At 38.8% G+C, this 17300-nt stretch overlaps 5 protein-coding genes and 1 non-coding gene across 13 annotated transcripts; 2 read left to right on the plus strand and 4 right to left on the minus strand.

Annotated features, from left to right (window-relative positions):
- Positions 1–406: 406 nt before the first annotated feature.
- Positions 407–3924, minus strand: LOC131001102 (rRNA-processing protein EFG1-like). Its single transcript, XM_057927320.1, has 7 exons — positions 3574–3924; positions 2939–3068; positions 2696–2823; positions 2164–2302; positions 1586–1691; positions 1101–1164; positions 407–1019 (listed from the first exon to the last, which is right to left on the minus strand). Exons 1-7 carry the CDS (start codon positions 3742–3744, stop codon positions 666–668), a joined length of 1092 nt encoding a protein of 363 aa, XP_057783303.1. The 5' UTR covers positions 3745–3924; the 3' UTR covers positions 407–665.
- Positions 3925–6477: 2553 nt separating this feature from the next.
- On the minus strand, positions 6478–8718 carry LOC131001103 (transcription factor UNE12-like). Of its 3 annotated transcripts, none has more exons than XM_057927321.1 (7): positions 8261–8718; positions 7902–7991; positions 7523–7645; positions 7375–7440; positions 7220–7285; positions 7041–7118; positions 6478–6960 (listed from the first exon to the last, which is right to left on the minus strand). In XM_057927321.1, the coding sequence occupies exons 1-7, from the start codon at positions 8489–8491 to the stop codon at positions 6751–6753; spliced, it is 864 nt and encodes a 287-aa protein (XP_057783304.1). In that variant the 5' UTR covers positions 8492–8718; the 3' UTR covers positions 6478–6750. The 3 variants fall into 3 exon arrangements, with proteins under 3 accessions (XP_057783304.1, XP_057783305.1, XP_057783306.1); XM_057927322.1 differs by having other exon boundaries at positions 7902–7988; positions 8261–8668; XM_057927323.1 differs by lacking the exon at positions 7902–7991 and having other exon boundaries at positions 8261–8668.
- Positions 8719–10069: 1351 nt separating this feature from the next.
- Positions 10070–10142, minus strand: TRNAK-UUU (transfer RNA lysine (anticodon UUU)). The gene has a single exon. It is a non-coding gene; the product is annotated as a tRNA-Lys (tRNA).
- Positions 10143–10225: 83 nt separating this feature from the next.
- On the plus strand, positions 10226–14794 carry LOC131001105 (pentatricopeptide repeat-containing protein At3g23020). Of its 4 annotated transcripts, none has more exons than XM_057927326.1 (4): positions 10226–13292; positions 13401–13506; positions 14076–14245; positions 14324–14794. In XM_057927326.1, the coding sequence occupies exon 1, from the start codon at positions 10295–10297 to the stop codon at positions 13004–13006; it is 2712 nt and encodes a 903-aa protein (XP_057783309.1). In that variant the 5' UTR covers positions 10226–10294; the 3' UTR covers positions 13007–13292; positions 13401–13506; positions 14076–14245; positions 14324–14794. The 4 variants fall into 4 exon arrangements, with proteins under 4 accessions (XP_057783309.1, XP_057783311.1, XP_057783307.1 ...); XM_057927328.1 differs by having other exon boundaries at positions 14081–14245; XM_057927324.1 differs by having other exon boundaries at positions 14076–14794.
- A 237-nt stretch (positions 14795–15031) lies between these two features.
- On the plus strand, positions 15032–15808 carry LOC131001106 (major allergen Pru ar 1-like). Its single transcript, XM_057927329.1, has 2 exons — positions 15032–15308; positions 15394–15808. Exons 1-2 carry the CDS (start codon positions 15125–15127, stop codon positions 15690–15692), a joined length of 483 nt encoding a protein of 160 aa, XP_057783312.1. The 5' UTR covers positions 15032–15124; the 3' UTR covers positions 15693–15808.
- A 142-nt stretch (positions 15809–15950) lies between these two features.
- Positions 15951–17113, minus strand: LOC131001107 (uncharacterized protein At5g64816). 3 transcript variants are annotated; one of them, XM_057927330.1, is made up of 2 exons: positions 16955–17113; positions 15951–16464 (listed from the first exon to the last, which is right to left on the minus strand). In XM_057927330.1, exon 2 carries the CDS (start codon positions 16460–16462, stop codon positions 16091–16093), a length of 372 nt encoding a protein of 123 aa, XP_057783313.1. In that variant the 5' UTR covers positions 16463–16464; positions 16955–17113; the 3' UTR covers positions 15951–16090. The 3 variants fall into 3 exon arrangements, with proteins under 3 accessions (XP_057783313.1, XP_057783315.1, XP_057783314.1); XM_057927332.1 differs by having other exon boundaries at positions 15951–16477; positions 16955–17105; XM_057927331.1 differs by having other exon boundaries at positions 15951–16467; positions 16955–17104.
- Positions 17114–17300: the final 187 nt, after the last annotated feature.

Here is a 17300-nt window from a genome sequence, read left to right on the forward strand (position 1 = left end):
TATCGAGCTTCTCTAAACGAACTTGAACGAGCTTTTTTCGAGTCGAGCTCCAAATAGTTCGCGAGCGGCTTAGTTTGTTTACAACCCTACCTATTATGGCCATAGATTCTTTGGGTCGTTTTAGTGTGCCACAAAGCATCATGGCCTGATCTTGTCAAAAATAGAACAATAAGAAAGTGGTTAAAGTTATTGTTTTTACCTCTAACTATTTTGTAAAATATCAAATTATTAAGAATTTGCATTGAAAGTCAATGTATAGTTAGAAATTTGACTAAAAAATAGTATCACGTATTTTAGTAGTTTTCTCATATCTTTTTCAATTTTATAATCTCATTAACGAACTTTCATTTCATTTGAGTTTTATGCATAACGAAAATGCAATGAGTTGGAACTTCAATAACTGATATAACTAGAATCACAAAAATAAATACATTAGATATGCATGATGAGAAGTTTGAAGATTACAATACAAAGTAATTGTACACATCTTCACACTACAACTATGGATAATAGAACAGCCAACCTATGACTAAAAATGACAACATTTTTCAGCCAGAGTTGAGTCAAGCCTTAATCAAGAATCAAATTCGAAATCACTTCAGATCGCAGTAAGAAGAGCGAGCAACGCAGAAAGATAGACAACAGCGTATTCTTTAGGTTCCCAACTATGATGTCTGTTGCCTTTTCTTCTTAGGCCTCCTCTTTCTTCGTGGTTTTCTAGCGTCTGAGTTTGAGCTCAAGGTACCAGTGGTCGACTCCATGGGGTCTCTCTTTCGTGAGGGTGGTCTACTGAAGCTGCTAGAGGTGTTGCTAGATGTGGATATTTGAGCTCTGCTGTATGGCTTCTTACTGTAGGTAGGTCTAACGATACTAGAAGTGTTGCTAGATGTGGATATCTCAGCTCTGTTGTATGGCTTCTTGTTGGATCCTGCGAATCTCGACTCATTCTTAGTTGAACTTACTATTGGCCTCCTGGAGGGACCAGGAGGCGGCATTAGAGCACGAGCAGAGATCAGTTTCTGCAAGTATAGACAAAGAAATAACAGCTTTCAGATATAGTCTAATGGAAGTGAAACTATATATATAATTCACTTGCTAACCTGATTTCTTTCGTCACTGGACATCCCAGATGCTGCTTTGCCCGAGGCGCTAGAGGCTTGATCCCTGCATGCCAAATGAAAAGATTCTCTTGATAGTGTATTCCATGAAGAAATAGGTAGTGAGAAGTTGATAGCAAAGTAATCATAAGATGATAAGATGGAAATATTTTCAAAAAATTAAGCATGAAAAATGATGGGCTGCCCCAGTGACTGGGCTTAAGGCTTTAAGTCACACCCTGGTACATTATTCATTCTACAGAGTGAAATTTCCTATGAAAAGAAGATTCATTAAATATTGTCATCACCGATCTAACGCAATGGCTTGTCCCTGCTGATTTATTGCAATGGCAGCATGAGAACAACATTTTTACTTGAATTTATATGAACTCTCTTTCTAATAGGGCTTTCGACAATTAAAGGAGAAAAGCAAAATTTCTCAAGATCATGGGATATTGAAAATGAAATGCAAAACTGAGATTGAGTACCTTGCACTCCACTCATCATCTGCTTCAGCCTCTTCACTAGAGCTCCCATTTAAAAAGAAATCATCATCACTGGGATCCAAGGTGCCATCATCCTCACTCCCTGTCTCTGTGACATAAGTTCAAATTAATGTAGTTCTACAGATGTACCGGTAAAAATAAAATAAACAACATGATATATTGCACTCTCAAATCACACACTAGCTCTCTTCAACACTAGCAAGAACCTAAGAGACTATGAATATGATCATGGAAGAAAATAGAATACCCAACAATTGGGGAGTATGCTATGGCTAATAAAACAGAAGCTATTGGTTTATTTATAACAAGAAATGCAGCTCCAGCCGTATCATTCACTTGCTAATTGACAAAACAATAAACATCCAACTTTTTTGTAGAATATAATCTTCCACTCTACTTTACTTCTATAACAATGTGATTCTAAATTTCACAATTACTTGAAAAGTATGATACCTGTCCTTGGAGAAGACAAATAATAAAATCCAATTCATCTATTTGCCAGAACAACACAACCACTATTTAGCTTAAGCAGAACTACTAAGAGTTTGCAAAGAAAGTACCTTCCAAATCCTTCCCACTTGCAGCAGCAGCAATCAGATTATCCTTAATTTGCTTGCGCAAAGTATTTCTTTTTTCCACGATTTCTGCCTCGTCACCTCCAACATATAACGACACATATTTCTCGGTTTTCGGAAAGAACTGTATTGATGTTACAAAATAAAGAATAAATGATTAATAAGAGTCTTTATGAAAATAATACACAGGCAGAATTTGGAAATAAAATTTCGATGAGAAAAGTATATAGGCAGTCTTATAGCAGGGATCACAAACACTTTTTGTGTGGTGGAATAAACCCACAAACCACTTTAATGTTCAACTTTATGCCTAAACTTATTGTGCTCCATTTCATCACCCCAAATCACCTGATAACAATGATACCTGCTCTTTTTTCCACATAAAGCATTTGTGATTAAGATGAGCACAGAGTACATATGTCTCATTTTGACTTACAAGGTCATAGAATATTGTACAGAAAGACATGCTATGAAAGATACGATCACACGAGCTGCTGCATAACATGCCTCAACATACCTTGACATATTCAAGATCTTCCTTCAGTTTAGACAGTTGTTCAGAAATATCTGCTTCCTGAGCCTGACCAGTGGAAGCACGCTGCTGTTTCTCCAACCGCCTTATCCTTCTTTCGATCTTTCTTCTCTCTGGCCATGAAAGATTGGAATTAGTAAGCACTTCCAACAATTTTTAAAATTGTACAAAGAACACAAAGGCATTGAACTAAAGAGCATACTGAAATTTCCTCATGGGTATACTCACCAAAGAATTTGATCCTTCTATACCGCAAGAATATTTTACGCTCCAGAGCCAGACGATTTTGAATATCCTGTTGTCTCTTGAGTTCCTCCAACTTCTTCTCTTGAGCTTCCTTTATTTCAAGAGGCAGATCCTGTGCATTACAATATAATTGATCATCTACACGTTTCATTTAAATAAAGCAAATTCAAAAGAGTTTATTAGCTTAGCACCCACACCTCCACCAAAAAAAAAAGCATACGGGAAAATCCAATTCAAGGGGGGAAAAAGCTTCTTGAGTTTCACAGGTATACCAGCCTCTTTCATGTCTAAAACAAAGGGAAAATGGAAATAAATTCTTTATCTAAAAGCTTCTCTTCTAATTTCACCAAGTTTCTAGCATCCGAAAACAGTAATGCTTAACCTAAAACAACCCTAATCTCCATTCCCTTTGCAATAACTAACTTTTCGAGTAATACTAAACAGAAATTGATTTCAATAAGCCGATACCTATTACCAAAACAAGGGTTAGCCAAATTAAACGCAAACTTTCACCACATAGCCTTGCCAGCAAAATTGCACATGAAGTCCTACATGGACACAAACACACATACACGAGGAAAATCGTGAAATTGGAATGGGAAAGTGCAAGGAAATACTTTGCGAAGCATGCGTTCAATGGAGCGGATTTGGTTCTTGAAAGTGACGGATTTGGGCTTGGTGGCCTTGGACTTCTTGTCAATTGCTAAGGCCTTGGGGCGGCGCTGGCCGGCGGGCTTCTTCCTCTCGATGGCGGCGCCACTGCGCTTCCCGTAGCCGCCGTGCCCCATCTGCGATAACTAATACCTTTCCTCACACAATCTTTGGTATTTATGCACAGACCATACGACGTCGTTTTGGCGACTTATCTCCGGTGACTTTCCAAGCTTTCAACTTTGTCAGTGAAAATTAGTTTTGCACAAGCATACTAGAGCTGCAAAATCGACTCAACCCGACGGCTCGACCCGGCCCGGCCGTGTTTAGGGCTGAACTGGGCTGTATAAAATGTAGGCCCAAAAAAACTCAGGCCTAAAAAGCTCATCCAATCAGCCCGTTGGACTAATCGGGCCCAAGGTTAAAAAGCGGGTAATTCTATTCATAGCCACCATTCTTCTCTCAAAACAATAAGAATAATTAAGGATGATCCATTCCTGCGTAATCATGATGATCAGGATTTGATGGCTGCTAAATAGAGGTGAGAGCTTCTGGAAACAATATGATGTTTGAAGGGGTTGTGCAGTTTGCACTGAAGGTGATCATGGACAGAGGCTTTGACAATGATAATATTTCTTTTTTTGTTTCACTGGATTTGGTTGCTTATTCTAATAATAAATTCTCGTTTCAATTTTGCTTTTAGAATTCAATGGAGCGAGGCTACATATTCTGTAGCCATATTATTTGAGAGGCTTTCGACTGTGCTACTCAAAATCGCGAGTTGTTTGTATATATATTTTTGATGATTCAATTGTATATATTTCAGTCTTTAGGAATTTTCCTAAACATTTCTCTCTTTTAATTAGTTTGATTTTAGTTGCGTGTCTCCACTACGAGGTGGGACTGGTTTCGTTGAGGCTGGTTTCTCAAAAGCAAAGAACAATTATTTATTACGTGATTAATTTGTTTGGTGTTATAAGGTTAAAATAGTAATTTTCTTATTATTTTTGTAAGGGGCTATACTGAGTAAAATAGGGGCTATGTATAGAATCACCCTTAAAAAGCTTGTGGTTTTCTGGCTAAAAAGTCCGCTCGATTCATTTTTAAATTTTAATTTTATTATTCTAATTTTATTTTAGTATTCTATTTTATTTTGTTTTGAAAGTTGAAACCCTAAACAAGCTCTGCAGGAACTTCCATTTATATAAAAGTATTACTAGAAAGGGTTACAGATGCCCAGAGTACATGAAAAATGGGTTATTGATGGTTAACAGAAAGCTTATTTTAAGTAAATGCATCAACAAGTATCATAACATTGATGCCTGAAACAAGACATTAATATAGCTTAGGCAGACATTTGACATACTGGAAGCAGTAGATCTTTTAGGCAGTCATAGTTATTTTCTATAAAATAAAAAAGAATATCATATTTGCCTCATTTAAATTAAGCATCACCGATAACAAATTTTATATTTTTATTTTGTTTATAATTATTATTTAAATTTATTTGAATTTATTTAATTTTTTGTAAAAATAAAAATAGATTTTTTTGAAAAAAAAAATCAATGGGTGTGTTTGGCCCGATTGTCCGATAGCCCAATTGAGGTTGGGCTGGATCTGAAAATTGGCAGCCTGATCGAATTCGGGCCGGCCTGGTCAATCTCATAAGCTCGTCGGTCCGACCCGCCCGTTTTGCCAGCTCTACTGCATACACTACTCAGCTCTCAAACTTTTGATTTTTTTTAGGGTTAATAGTGTTTTATGTCCCGAACTTTCAACGTTTCCACAAAATATCCTGAATTTTTATTCTCCTGAAAAATCCCGAACTTTCAATTTTTTTCATAAAATGTCTCTCTATTCGTAATTCGGTGACAAAATGATGAATTATCTCGCCGAAAGAAATATTTTGGGGACTGTCATTGTTAGAAAACTATATTAGGAACCACCATTGTTGGAAAACGCTAAAAGTTCGGAGTTTTTTTTTTATCATTTTTTCGTCATCAAATTTTGTATAGCGGGATATTTTGTAGAAAAAATAAAAAATTCGAGGTTTTTTAGAAGAAAATGAAAATTTGGGATATAAAAATTAACTTTTGTTTTTTTACCATATTCAGATTCAAAGGGTAAAATAGGAAATCCTTCAACATAAATACTTAGGGTTCTTGCTTGGAACAATGATTATAAATTTATAATAATAATAACCGTTGGGGGTAGTTATGACTCATGGATTGGCGGGGACACCCTCTTCTTCTCACACAAATTTTTGTCACTTTTAATAACGTTTTACTGCATTCAGATTTGTATTTTCAAAATAAATTATTTCTACTAGTCTTTGTGTCAATTTCCATACTTTTTTTTTTTTTGGAGAACTTATTTTCATACGGACTTTAGTGCAATGCAAACATTTGTATTCATAATAAAGTATTTACATCGTGTCCTTTTTTCCAAGTCTATCTTCTTTTACATTTTTTCAACTTCTTCAACTCAAAAGTCAAAAGTTATCTCAATTGATTGTTAACAATGATGGTTTTTCATATATTGGCTTCATTCATAAATTGCATCACTACATACCCTATAAGAATTGTTTTTGTTAAAATCCTCATCATATATCCCTTTTGTTGTTTTATTGCTTAAATAGTAATACAACCTTTTGCTTTTGTTTCTTGCCTCCATCAACGCTGTAATTTCGAATCTAAACACTATTAAGGTAACTAGCTAAAATATTCTACTTTAGTATCGTAAAATATATAATTGGAAGCTTTAGTCATACATATACAGACTCTGTATATGTTTTATACAGTAGTATTTTCTTATTTTATTGACTCAATTGTAAAATTTCAACCATTTTGCAGTTCCAGAAAACACACATAGAAGAGTTGAATGCCTTGTTGATCACATCATACATAAACATAATACAGATAGAAAGTTGACATTGCAAAAGGTGAATTTGAGCGATATAATCAGCAACAAAAGGGGCAGAAGATGAGGCAAGATTATGACCATATGTAGCAACATCTAATATTAGATTTACATACAACAAATATCATGAGTTTGGGAGCACCTATCCAAATTTTCGCTCCTCAGCTACATCAAGCCAAGTGTGGGAGTTGTGAAAGGCACGTGCATAAAGTTTTCTAGAAGGTTCATGAGGGCTCGGCTTTGACATCGGGTGCAGTAGTGGGGTAGATTAGTGATGCAAGTGAAATAGGCATGATGCAGAGTGATTTGGATTGGAGGAATTGCATAGCAGCTCCCACATCATCTTCCATAAGTTTAGCTACCTCGCACTCTGTTTCCTCGCTCGCCCACTTCTCCCATACCGGATGATTTGCTTCATTTTCACAACTCTCACCCTAGGGGTTATCAACTCAAATTAATCCCATATGTGCATTGCCTGCATGCACTATTGTTAACATATGTTTTGTCTACTCACCTCGACGGGCAGCAGGGGAAGGTCAGCAACGAGCTGTGCTGCCGCACCAGCCACACCAAGCCTACTCATGCTCAGAACCTTTGACAATATGAAAACCAAGGCAAAAATTATCCCATTACCAAATGTATTAGTGCACACTTCATAAGTTAAATTGCTACAGAGTTAAGCGACTCTTTTACCTTGACCTGAAGCCTTAGGAACTTCACGTAATCCAGTATCTCATCAAGCATGGCAGCTCTATCTGTCTGCCAAAAGAGACAGGATTAATAAACCATAATTACAACCGCTTCAAAAATGTGCGACAAGCATAACTACTGTTGCAGAATAGACACACCTTGGTGCAGCTGGGAACGATTTCTTGCAATGCCTTGATCCTCTCTGATATTCTTTCTCTACGCAGCTGTATCCAAACACGACCAATTATCAGATTCACTAGCAATACAACAACCAGTTTCTCTTGCTTGTTTTGATAACGGACATACCCTTTCAGCAATACTATGCGGATCTGTTGCTTGCCCCCTTCGTGCCCGCGCCCTTGGCCTAATGGGAGGCGGGTTTGGTGGCGCAGAAACTTCTGGGCCAGACGTAGGATGACCTTGAAAAGCCTGCACAAGTACCAGAGACTCTCGGTTTAGCTTCTAGCACGTACAGAGTGCCGTTTCAGAAGCAGCAACAAGGAGAGAACTGGTGAAAGTAACCCACAGATGCTAGCAAACCAAATGGTTTTCTAGTCCAAGATATATTCCCTCTTCCCCAAAAGGGATGCATACAACCACATACGCGATACACATGAGACTATACGTATGCTAAGACGCGAATAACTGCAGTCTACAACGAATGTTAGAGAATGATGTCTTGAACCTGAGGAACAGGGTGGTGGGTAGCAGGATTCTGTGATTGATCAAAACCAGGATACAAATTGGTCATACTATTCACAGCTACTGCATCCTGCTGAAAAAGGAAACAGATACAATCAAGATTCATACACCAAAAACACCAACAACTTCCCCCACTCACTGATTCAAACAAAAAAGATACGAACTTTCCAAATTGTCACCCAATTTCTTCGATGCTCACATATTCATGACCACCCATCCTGACTAATTTACTAGATTATATCATAACCGACACACAGTCAATCACATATAGGCAGCAAATTTACCTAAGTCAACCGCCAAAACTGAAAAAAAAAACAGTGCGACAAAATAATTCGAGCTTACAGGCTTCGCGGGAAAAGCTGCGGCGTCGCCAACGGCGGCGCGAGAGTTATCCAGGCTGAGGCCCAACGGAAACATGGGAGGCGGCTGGTAGAGCTGCGAAGCACTAGAATTCAACGACGGTGTCTCCGACGAACTACCGGCGGCGGTTCCGGTAAGCCCGGCGTAGGGAGACATCAACAGGATTTGCTCGAAGAAGTCGGCGGCATAGCCCTCAGACGGGTTCGTCGCCATGCCGGAGATTGTGTCGATTGCGTTCAAAATTTGGGGATTAGGTTTTCGAGGTTTGAAGAATTGAAAGGTGCGAGCTTTATGATGAAAATGGCGACAGTGCAATTATATGAATACAATCATACTCGCCCGTTCACCAGTAAAGATGTGCCAAGAGAGTAGTGAATGGAGAAAATGGTCCATACATTAGGAAAATTAAAATAAAAATAAAAATTAATGAGTCAAAAAATAAGCCGCAAGTTAACGAGTAGAGAAAAGATTCATAAATTATACTCCATCCTCCGTCCACGAAAGAACTTCTTAGACGTCCACAAAAAAACTTCCAACATATTTTTGGACTATACCCCACCATTTATAATTATTCTTATTTTTCACTTTTCACAATTCTCAATATTAATTATAACACATTTTCACCTCTACCTTTTATCCACTCTCAATACACACAACATCATTTCTTTTAAACATGTGTCACTCTCTCCTAGGAAGTTCTTTCATGGACGGAGGGATTACTAAAAATAAATTAAAATATTTTTTTGAACGAATTAAAATAATAAATTATGACATCTTTTCGTGGACACATGAAATACTTTATTTATTGGTTCTTGACTTATTAAGAATTACAAGAGTAATTTATTATATAATCAAATAAGCCAAATGTGCATTTATTTTTATTGTAAAATATTTATTAAAAAATAAAAAATATGAAAAAATGAGAAAATATTATTTTATTCTTCTTTTTCTTAATCATATGTTTAGCAAGAAATGAAAAGATTAGAAAATGTTAGATAGTAATATTTTCACACCCCTACCTAGGATAATATTATCCAACATTAGAGAGAAAATATGCGAAAAGAAGCTGTCCAAGAAAATGTTTCACCCGCTCTTAATTTTTTTTATTTTTTATTTATCATGATAAATATATGTAAATAATGAAAAATTGATAAAAAAAAATATACAATTTTTTTCATTTTCCATTGAAGTAAACACACTTTAAAGGTGTTTATTTTATATGATTGATAACATGATTGATAAAAATGGGCAATTCCATCCTTTTGATGAGATTTCTTCAATTTTATTTTAGATATATTATATACACTCTTCGTCCCACGAAACATGACCCAGTTTCTTTTCGGTTTGTCCCACGAAGCTCGACCTGTTTCTAAAAATGACAAAAAAAATTTATCATTTATTCACCTTTTCAATTTTTCACCTACCACACTTAATACACAAAATACCAATATCTTAATTCTCATGCCGAAAAGAACTGGATCATGCTTCATGGGACGGAGGGAATATTAAATTAAAACTCTAGTCATGATCTTTTATTTGATATGTATTGAATGTTTTATTATTAACTAAAATATAATGTTTTTAGAAAGAAAAAAAAAAGTAAGGTAAAAATAAGAATAAAAAAGAAATAAATAAAAATATTAGAAAACATTGTCAAATAATGGGAGATGATATATTTAATATCTTAATAAAAATATAGCGGAGTAGTATTATTTTCCATGTATCCTAATCCTACATAAGGATCAAGGACTAGGGGAGTTCATTCATGAAATCAAACACAAAAATATTAAACGCCGTCTGTGGGAATCGAACCCACGACCACATGGTTAAAAGCCATGCGCTCTACCAGCTGAGCTAAGACGGCTTACTGAAAAATCGCTAACTATAATCAAAATCATATTATTGTTATTGTCTGTATTAATTAACATAACAGTATTTATTCTCGTGCTCGTTTTCATTTGTTTGTAAAATACTGTCTATCAAGAATCTCTGGTGTTTAACCTTAATCCCGGCAAAATGTTTGTACAGTTTTCGCATTCAGACACCAGCTGTCTACGCATATTCAGTTCCACAACCACGCCGCCAAACGTCGGAATTTCTGTCACTCCACCACCCCAGAAATCCAGCGACACAGTAAAAAAGAAGCTGAAGCGGCAAGTTCTCGAGTGCCCCGGCTTGTTAAGAAAAAATAGATTTGTCAAAGGTCCTCGTGGCAGAATCGAGAGAAACCTCGATTTCGGGGGTTGTTCTGGAACTCAAGGTGGCCTCTTTTATGATAGAAATGTGGTTCCCGAGAAAGAAGAAGAGATTCTGGAGAATTCGGATAGTAAGGTGGGAAAAAATGGGAGCTTTGATGTGCTTTCGGTGCCGGAAAATAGGGTTAATGAGGAATTGCTAGCTCGTAATTCGCTGGCGGAAGATGCGAAAAATAGGGTTTATAGGAAAGTAAAGGGAAATTACAGTAAAAATGGCCAAGGAATTAGGCGGGACGAAGGGATGCAGACCAAGTGTTCGACGAAATGGGGGAGGTACGGAGGGAGCATTCCCGCCATGTTGGAGGCTTTGGAGAGGATAAGCGACTTGGATGAGGCGCTGAAGCCGTGGGAGACGACGCTGACGAACAAGGAGAGGAGCATACTACTGAAGGAACAGCTGGGGTGGGAGAGGGCAATGGAGATTTTCGAGTGGTTCAAGAGGAAAGGGTGTCATGAAGTGAATGTCATTCACTACAACATAATGCTTCGCCTTCTTGGGAAAGCGCGGCAGTGGAGTGAGATCGAGAGGCTGTGGGATGAGATGGCGAAGAATGGGGTTGAGCCCATAAACTCCACCTATGGAACTCTGATTGATGTGTACAGCAAAGGAGGGCGTAGGGACGTGGCGATGAAGTGGTTGGAGATGATGATCATGCGTAGAATGGAGCCGGATGAGGTCACCATGGGGATTGTGGTGCAGATGTATAAGAAAGCAGGGGATTTCGCGGCTGCTGAGGAGTTCTTCAAGAAGTGGTCGCGTGGTAACTCTGTGTTGGAGGGGCGTAGAGGTGGTGTATGGAAGAGTAAAACGGATGCTACTGTTGGTTCTTATACGTACAATACGCTGATTGATACATATGGAAAAGCAGGAAAACTCGATGAAGCAAGTAAGACGTTCAACGAGATGGTGCAGAAAGGTATATCTCCTAACACGGTGACTTTTAACACTATGATTCACATGTATGGTAACAATGGTCAGCTTGATGAGGTTGCTGCCCTAATTGGGAGAATGGAGAGTGCTAAATGTTGTCCCGATACACGAACTTATAATATTCTCATATCACTTCATGCTAAGCACAATGACATAGAATCTGCAGCAAGATACTGGAAGAAGATGAAGGCAGCTTCTCTTGAGCCCGATGCTGTCAGCTATCGGACTCTTTTGTATGCCTACGCAATTAGGCATATGGTTCATGAGGCAGAGGGGCTGGTTTCAGAGATGGATGAGAGAGGATTGAAGATTGATGAGTTCACTCAATCTTCCTTGACAAGAATGTATATAGAAGCTGGCTTGCTGGAGGAGTCGTGGTCGTGGTTTCAGAGGTTTCACCGTGGAGGGGGAATGACTTCCGAGTGCTATTCTGCCAACATTGATGCTTTTGGTGAGAGAGGGTATGTTTCACTAGCTGAGAAAGTGTTTGATTGTTGTGTGCAAGTTCAAAAATTGACTGTTATCGAGTTTAATGTGATGATCAAAGCATATGGTATCGGGGGGAAATTCGAGCAGGCTTGCTGCTTGTTTGATAGCATGGGGAAACATGGGTTGGTTGCTGATAGATGTGGGTATAATTCTCTTGTGCAAATGCTTGCTAGCGCGGATTTGCCAGAAACCGCGATAGTTTATCTTAGAAGAATGCAGGAGGCAGGGCTTGTGATTGATTGTGTCCCATATTGTGCAGTCATCTCTAGTTATGCAAAGTTAGGTCGTGTAGACAAGGCTGTTGAGTTATACGAGGACATGATCTCTCACAACGTGAAGCCTGATATAATCGTGTATGGAGTCCTTATAAATGCGTTTGCAGACACTGGGAATGTGGAAGAGGCGACATTTTATGTCCGTGCCATGCGAAACATAGGATTGTCGATGAATCAGGTCATATGCACGTCGTTGATCAAGCTGTACACGAAGGTGGGGTACTTGAGAGAAGCGGAGGAGGTGTACAGGACGCTCCAGTCGTTAGAGGCGGGGCTTGATGTCTACTCCTTGAACTGCATGATCGATCTCTACAGTGAGCGTTCGATGGTGGCAGAGGCGGAGGAGATATTCGAGAGGTTGAAGCAAAATGGGGAGGCGAATGAGTTCACACATGCTATGATGCTGTCCATGTATAAAAGGAATGGGAGATTCGTGGAAGCTTTTTGGATTGCAAGAAAGATGAGAGAATTAGGGCTGATGACAAGGCTGCTTACCTATAATCTTGTGCTTGGATTCTATGCTTCTGATGGGAGGTATAAGGAGGCGGTAGCTACCTTCCGCGAGATGCTCGAATCCCATATCGTGCCAGATGACTCCACGTTCAAGTCGCTTGGGATCATTCTCTTGAAATGTGGAGTTCCGAAAAGCGCTGTGGACAAGCTCGAGCAGACGAGGAAGAGGGACACCGCGGCTGGTCTGCAGACGTGGGCTGCGACCATTTCCTCCGTCGTTAACATGGATGACAACGATGATGATTTTAGTGAAGACGAAGTTTAGTTCGTGCACAAAAGAGTAGTTGGAATCCTGATATGAATTCGTGTGTATGGTATAAGGATCCGTGTGCACAAAAGAGTAGTTCGAAGTCTCGCCCTTCAGGTTGGTGGTTCGAGGAAGATGGCCTCTTTAATCTTCTTGATGAAGGGCGGGCAGAAAAGCAGCAGTGTGCTGTAGCTGCTTCAAATAATTAGGAACTTTTCTTTTATGGCTGAGAATGAACTTGCAATGGGCCAGAATCGTCACTGTCTTGAAACAATGTTCCAGTGTTTGGAAGATTATGTTACAGGTTACGGAACTTGTGTCACGTTGCTAATATTATAGCCCCCAAATTCTGCATTTTTGTGTTTATTATCACCACTTTTCCTAAACTTTCCAAAATGCTTGAATGTTACAGAGGATGAAGAACTCGTCACAAATGCCCTTGAGAGAATCATGAATATGGGCTCATTGCTAGACCTTCAGATATTTAGCTCATCAAAGCCTCCGTCCATCAAAATGACGTAACTTTTTTTACTCAATAGCTCTTGTCATGTCTGTGCTGCGTGTGACCCGCTGCTCTATTTCTCATTATGTGTCCAGAGAAAAATTCTACTCAGAAATGCTGTGAAATCGTGAATTTGTGATTTTGAGCTTTGAGACTTATTCTGCGTGGTTTTTTTTCTTATGAAAGTTGTGATTTGAAATGGCTTGTTGCATTTTTTAGCAGTTAGATAAGAAGATCTTTTCTTGCGTACGTTTATTGTGTGCTTTAGCTATCTTACTAGGCAATTTTTTCAAAGAAACTGAGATATTTCATATGTTACAGACAATGCATTAGTAAGATACAGTGTTTCTGATTTCTGTCCTTGGGAAAGTTGAAAAGGAAAGAATTACTCCCCAAAATGCGCACACACACACACATAGGGTGTATGCTTTAGAGTTAAGTGTTCAAGCTAAAAAATAGGATAGAAATTTGATCTTTTAATCTATAGGCTACTATATGCATGAAAGTGGTATAAAAGTATTTACTTTTCATCTAAATCCGCTTATGATTCACGAGTTTTGTTGTCTTCTGCAACTACTTTACCAGAGCAGAATAACAAAAGGATAGTTATGGCTCCTCAAAGTGGATTAAAGAGTGAGTTGAGATGGGCATTGAATGCTCTCACATTGCTTTCGTTCAAAGAGAAAGATGAAGTCAGAAAAGATGCAACTCCTCTTACCCGGATTCATGGATTGCTTGATGCTCTACTTCAAGTTGTATGTAGTAATTTCTGCATATATATGTATCTGTTTCTGTGCATTGAGCTTACATGCTGGCGATGCTCAACCTGGCAGAAGTCAACAAGGACTGTCGGCTGAAACTAGCTAGTGAGAGATGGTTGGATGCAATTCATCAAATCTGCTAAAATTCTTCGTGGTGTCTAAATAATTCCCACGTTATTTGTGCTTGGATTTTATGCTTGAGATGCTCGAATCCCGTTTGTGCCCGATGAGATCATTCTCAGGGACACCGCAATGACGATGATGATGATTTTATTCTTTTTGATAAATTATATAAGTAAATAAAGAAATTTGATGACCACGCAATGGAGGATTCGAACCCAGGACCTCAAGTCTTGGGCAATAACTTCTTACCGCTAGGCCAATACACGCACGCAACGACGATGATGATTTTAGCGAAGATGAAGTTTAGTTTGTGCTTCCCAGAGTGAAATAGAGTAGCATATATTCATGTACATATCCATTTTCTTGTTTGCTCTACATTGGATATTGTGGTGAAATGAAGATCATGTGTAATTCTTAATCTTTGAGTTTGTGTTTGGAATTATCTAAGCTCAAGATATGCTCTTCTTTGTCTTACATAATATTCTAAATTAGTAAATTTTTAGATTGGCTGTGAGCTTGGGACTCTAAAATTGCATAATAAACTATTGTAACCTTGAAATGGAATAATTATGGTATAAGTTTGGCCGTCTGCAGTTTAAAGACACGATCTGGAATAATTTGAAGAACCCAAAATTGCACATATAAAATATGCGTTGCTTCTTCATCTTCTTCCTCACACACTCACTCATCCCCAAACAAGTCATAACAGTAATCTACCATTTTTCCGAATCCTTGAGTTAGAAAATAACCATGGGTGTGAGCACATTCAGTGATGAATACATTTCCCCAATTGCCCCATCGAGGATCTTCAAGGCGTCGATCGTCGATTCTCACAACTTGATCCCGAAGCTCCTGCCGCAAGCCATCAAAAGCATTGAGTTCACACAGGGTGATGGAGGTGCTGGGAGCATCAAGCAGATCAACTTTGCTGAAGGTCAGTTCCGAGTTTGAGTTTTTGTTTTTGTTTTCTATATATATATATCAGTAGATTGCTTCAGTAAGTTTAAACATGGCTGCAGGTAGCCCTCTCAAGTGTGTGAAGTACCGTGTGGACGAACTGGACGAGAAGACGCTTACTTATTGCTACACGTTGGTGGAAGGCGATGCTTTGGCGGAAAAACTGGAGAAGATAACCTACGAGGTTAAGTTTGAGGAGTCGGGCGATGGTGGCTCGATTTCCAAGGTTACGAGCAAGTACTACACTGCTGGGGACTTCACTCTCAAGGAGGAGGAAGTGAAGGCAGGCAAAGAGAGGGTTTTGGGGATGTACAAGGCTGTTGAAGCTTTCCTCATTCAGAACCCAGATGCCTATGTTTGAATTTGATTGTGCCCCCTCTGTTTGTTGTTTGCTTTCCTGTTCAATAACTTTTGGGGGGTAATAACTAATAATCATCATTTCTGTTGAATAAAATGTGTTCCATTACCGTTTCTATACCTCAGGGGTCACTGCTGACATTGAGCTTTCGGTTAAACCGAAGAAATTTCATTTTCTCCACAATGCAACCTAACCTGCCCATTCATCAACCAACTAAAAAGATATATACTGACATGATCATGAAAATAAGTTGACTAGAAATGAAGGGTGCAAATGAGCAACATATCATAACTCCAACAGATCTCAATGTTGTGGCGCAGAGGCAAAACACTAAAATACCGTTTTGTGCAACATTGATGACTAAGTGATAAAGGAGATGCATACACATGTAATATGTTATGTCATGAAGCAGATAACTTGAGACATTCATTCTGACATCTACGGAGGCAAACATCGTTCCAATTGGGTACCTGGTGTTGGTTAACGCACACAGTTCGAGCACAGGCATCCGCGCAAGCATCAACTTCTGAAACTCCACACACCGTGACACATGTGTCTGGGATCGGATCCTTGGAGAAGGCCCCGACTTTCTTCAGCATTCTCTTCGATGTGCAAACCCTCTCACACACAAAGATGTCGTCCGCGCTCTTCTCCCTGCCCCGACCACTTTTCATCCGTTGCTCCTCGGCATGCCTCGCCTTCACTCTCAAAGCTTGACCACCAACCAAAACAGGAATAGCTGCACCCACCAGTGTCCACCATACCTCCACCATTACTGCTATAACTTTCTTCATTCATCAATTATCTTCTTGAATCAAAGAGCTATATAGAGCTCACTTTGTTTTTGTAACTTTCTATGCATGTTTATCAAGTGCTCAGCTCAAAATGCATGTTTTAATGTCAAAATTCACAACTTTCAAACTGAGGCATCATTCTGAAGCTGTCTCCCAACTTAGAGATGAAATTTAAGCCAAACTAAGAGATAGTCCAACAATGCCTAAATCTGAAATTGGAATAATTTCCGTTCAATTGCATTTTCATCAGTTTGATTTCACGCTATCCCAACTTTACATTTATTAACACACAGCAATAAGTGCAATTAAATTCAGAATTCAGTTAAATAACTAAGAACTAATGCAAAACCCTAAGCTCGTTATCGAACTAAAAATGCAGAAAATGGGAAGCAAATAAAAAGCATTGGATAAAACGAGAAAAATAACTGGAGAGAAAAGTGGTGTTTTAGGTCGCTTGCAGGAGGAGCTCACCTAGAATACGAGGCCGTACGTGGCAAGTCTTCCCGATCTCTTCACCAGAACCCTATCTCGCAGCGGTAGCCGGCGGTGGACGGTGGGAGGAATTGAAACACCTGAACTGTAGCATTACAGTGTCATGAAAAATGTTGCGCTTAATATTAATTAAAAAAAAGTATGCTATTGCACTCGCAATTTATTAGGCTGCTCTTGACCCAATTAGATGCAGTATGTTGGGCCAGCCCATATGCAATTCATACCCTTCTCTCTCTCTTTAATTGCAAGAACTTGTGTTCAGTTCAGCTTATTATTTATCTATCTTTGAGTCTTGACTTGTTCACATGTTCAGCCCACGCTTGAT

This window comes from Salvia miltiorrhiza, chromosome 8 (genome assembly GCF_028751815.1).
Source record: "Salvia miltiorrhiza cultivar Shanhuang (shh) chromosome 8, IMPLAD_Smil_shh, whole genome shotgun sequence".
Taxonomy (NCBI): Eukaryota; Viridiplantae; Streptophyta; class Magnoliopsida; order Lamiales; family Lamiaceae; genus Salvia; species Salvia miltiorrhiza.

What these genes read in the sequence shown, in the direction of transcription:
- LOC131001102 (XM_057927320.1), bottom strand. Translation starts at nt 3,744, where the DNA reads ATGGGGCACGGCGGCTACGGGAAGCGCAGTGGCGCCGCCATCGAGAGG. An exon ending in TTGAACGCATGCTTCGCAAA is followed by an intron (nt 3,069 to 3,573) that starts GTATTTCCTTGC and finishes TGTAATGCACAG; the next exon opens with GATCTGCCTCTTGAAATAAA. An exon ending in GATGATGAGTGGAGTGCAAG is followed by an intron (nt 1,165 to 1,585) that starts GTACTCAATCTC and finishes TTTGGCATGCAG; the next exon opens with GGATCAAGCCTCTAGCGCCT.
- LOC131001103 (XM_057927321.1), bottom strand. Translation starts at nt 8,491, where the DNA reads ATGGCGACGAACCCGTCTGAGGGCTATGCCGCCGACTTCTTCGAGCAA. An exon ending in CAGCTTTTCCCGCGAAGCCT is followed by an intron (nt 7,992 to 8,260) that starts GTAAGCTCGAAT and finishes TTCCTTTTTCAG; the next exon opens with CAGGATGCAGTAGCTGTGAA. An exon ending in CGCATAGTATTGCTGAAAGG is followed by an intron (nt 7,441 to 7,522) that starts GTATGTCCGTTA and finishes GTTTGGATACAG; the next exon opens with CTGCGTAGAGAAAGAATATC.
- LOC131001105 (XM_057927324.1), top strand. Translation starts at nt 10,295, where the DNA reads ATGTTTGTACAGTTTTCGCATTCAGACACCAGCTGTCTACGCATATTC.
- LOC131001106 (XM_057927329.1), top strand. Translation starts at nt 15,125, where the DNA reads ATGGGTGTGAGCACATTCAGTGATGAATACATTTCCCCAATTGCCCCA. An exon ending in GCAGATCAACTTTGCTGAAG is followed by an intron (nt 15,309 to 15,393) that starts GTCAGTTCCGAG and finishes ACATGGCTGCAG; the next exon opens with GTAGCCCTCTCAAGTGTGTG.
- LOC131001107 (XM_057927330.1), bottom strand. Translation starts at nt 16,462, where the DNA reads ATGGTGGAGGTATGGTGGACACTGGTGGGTGCAGCTATTCCTGTTTTG.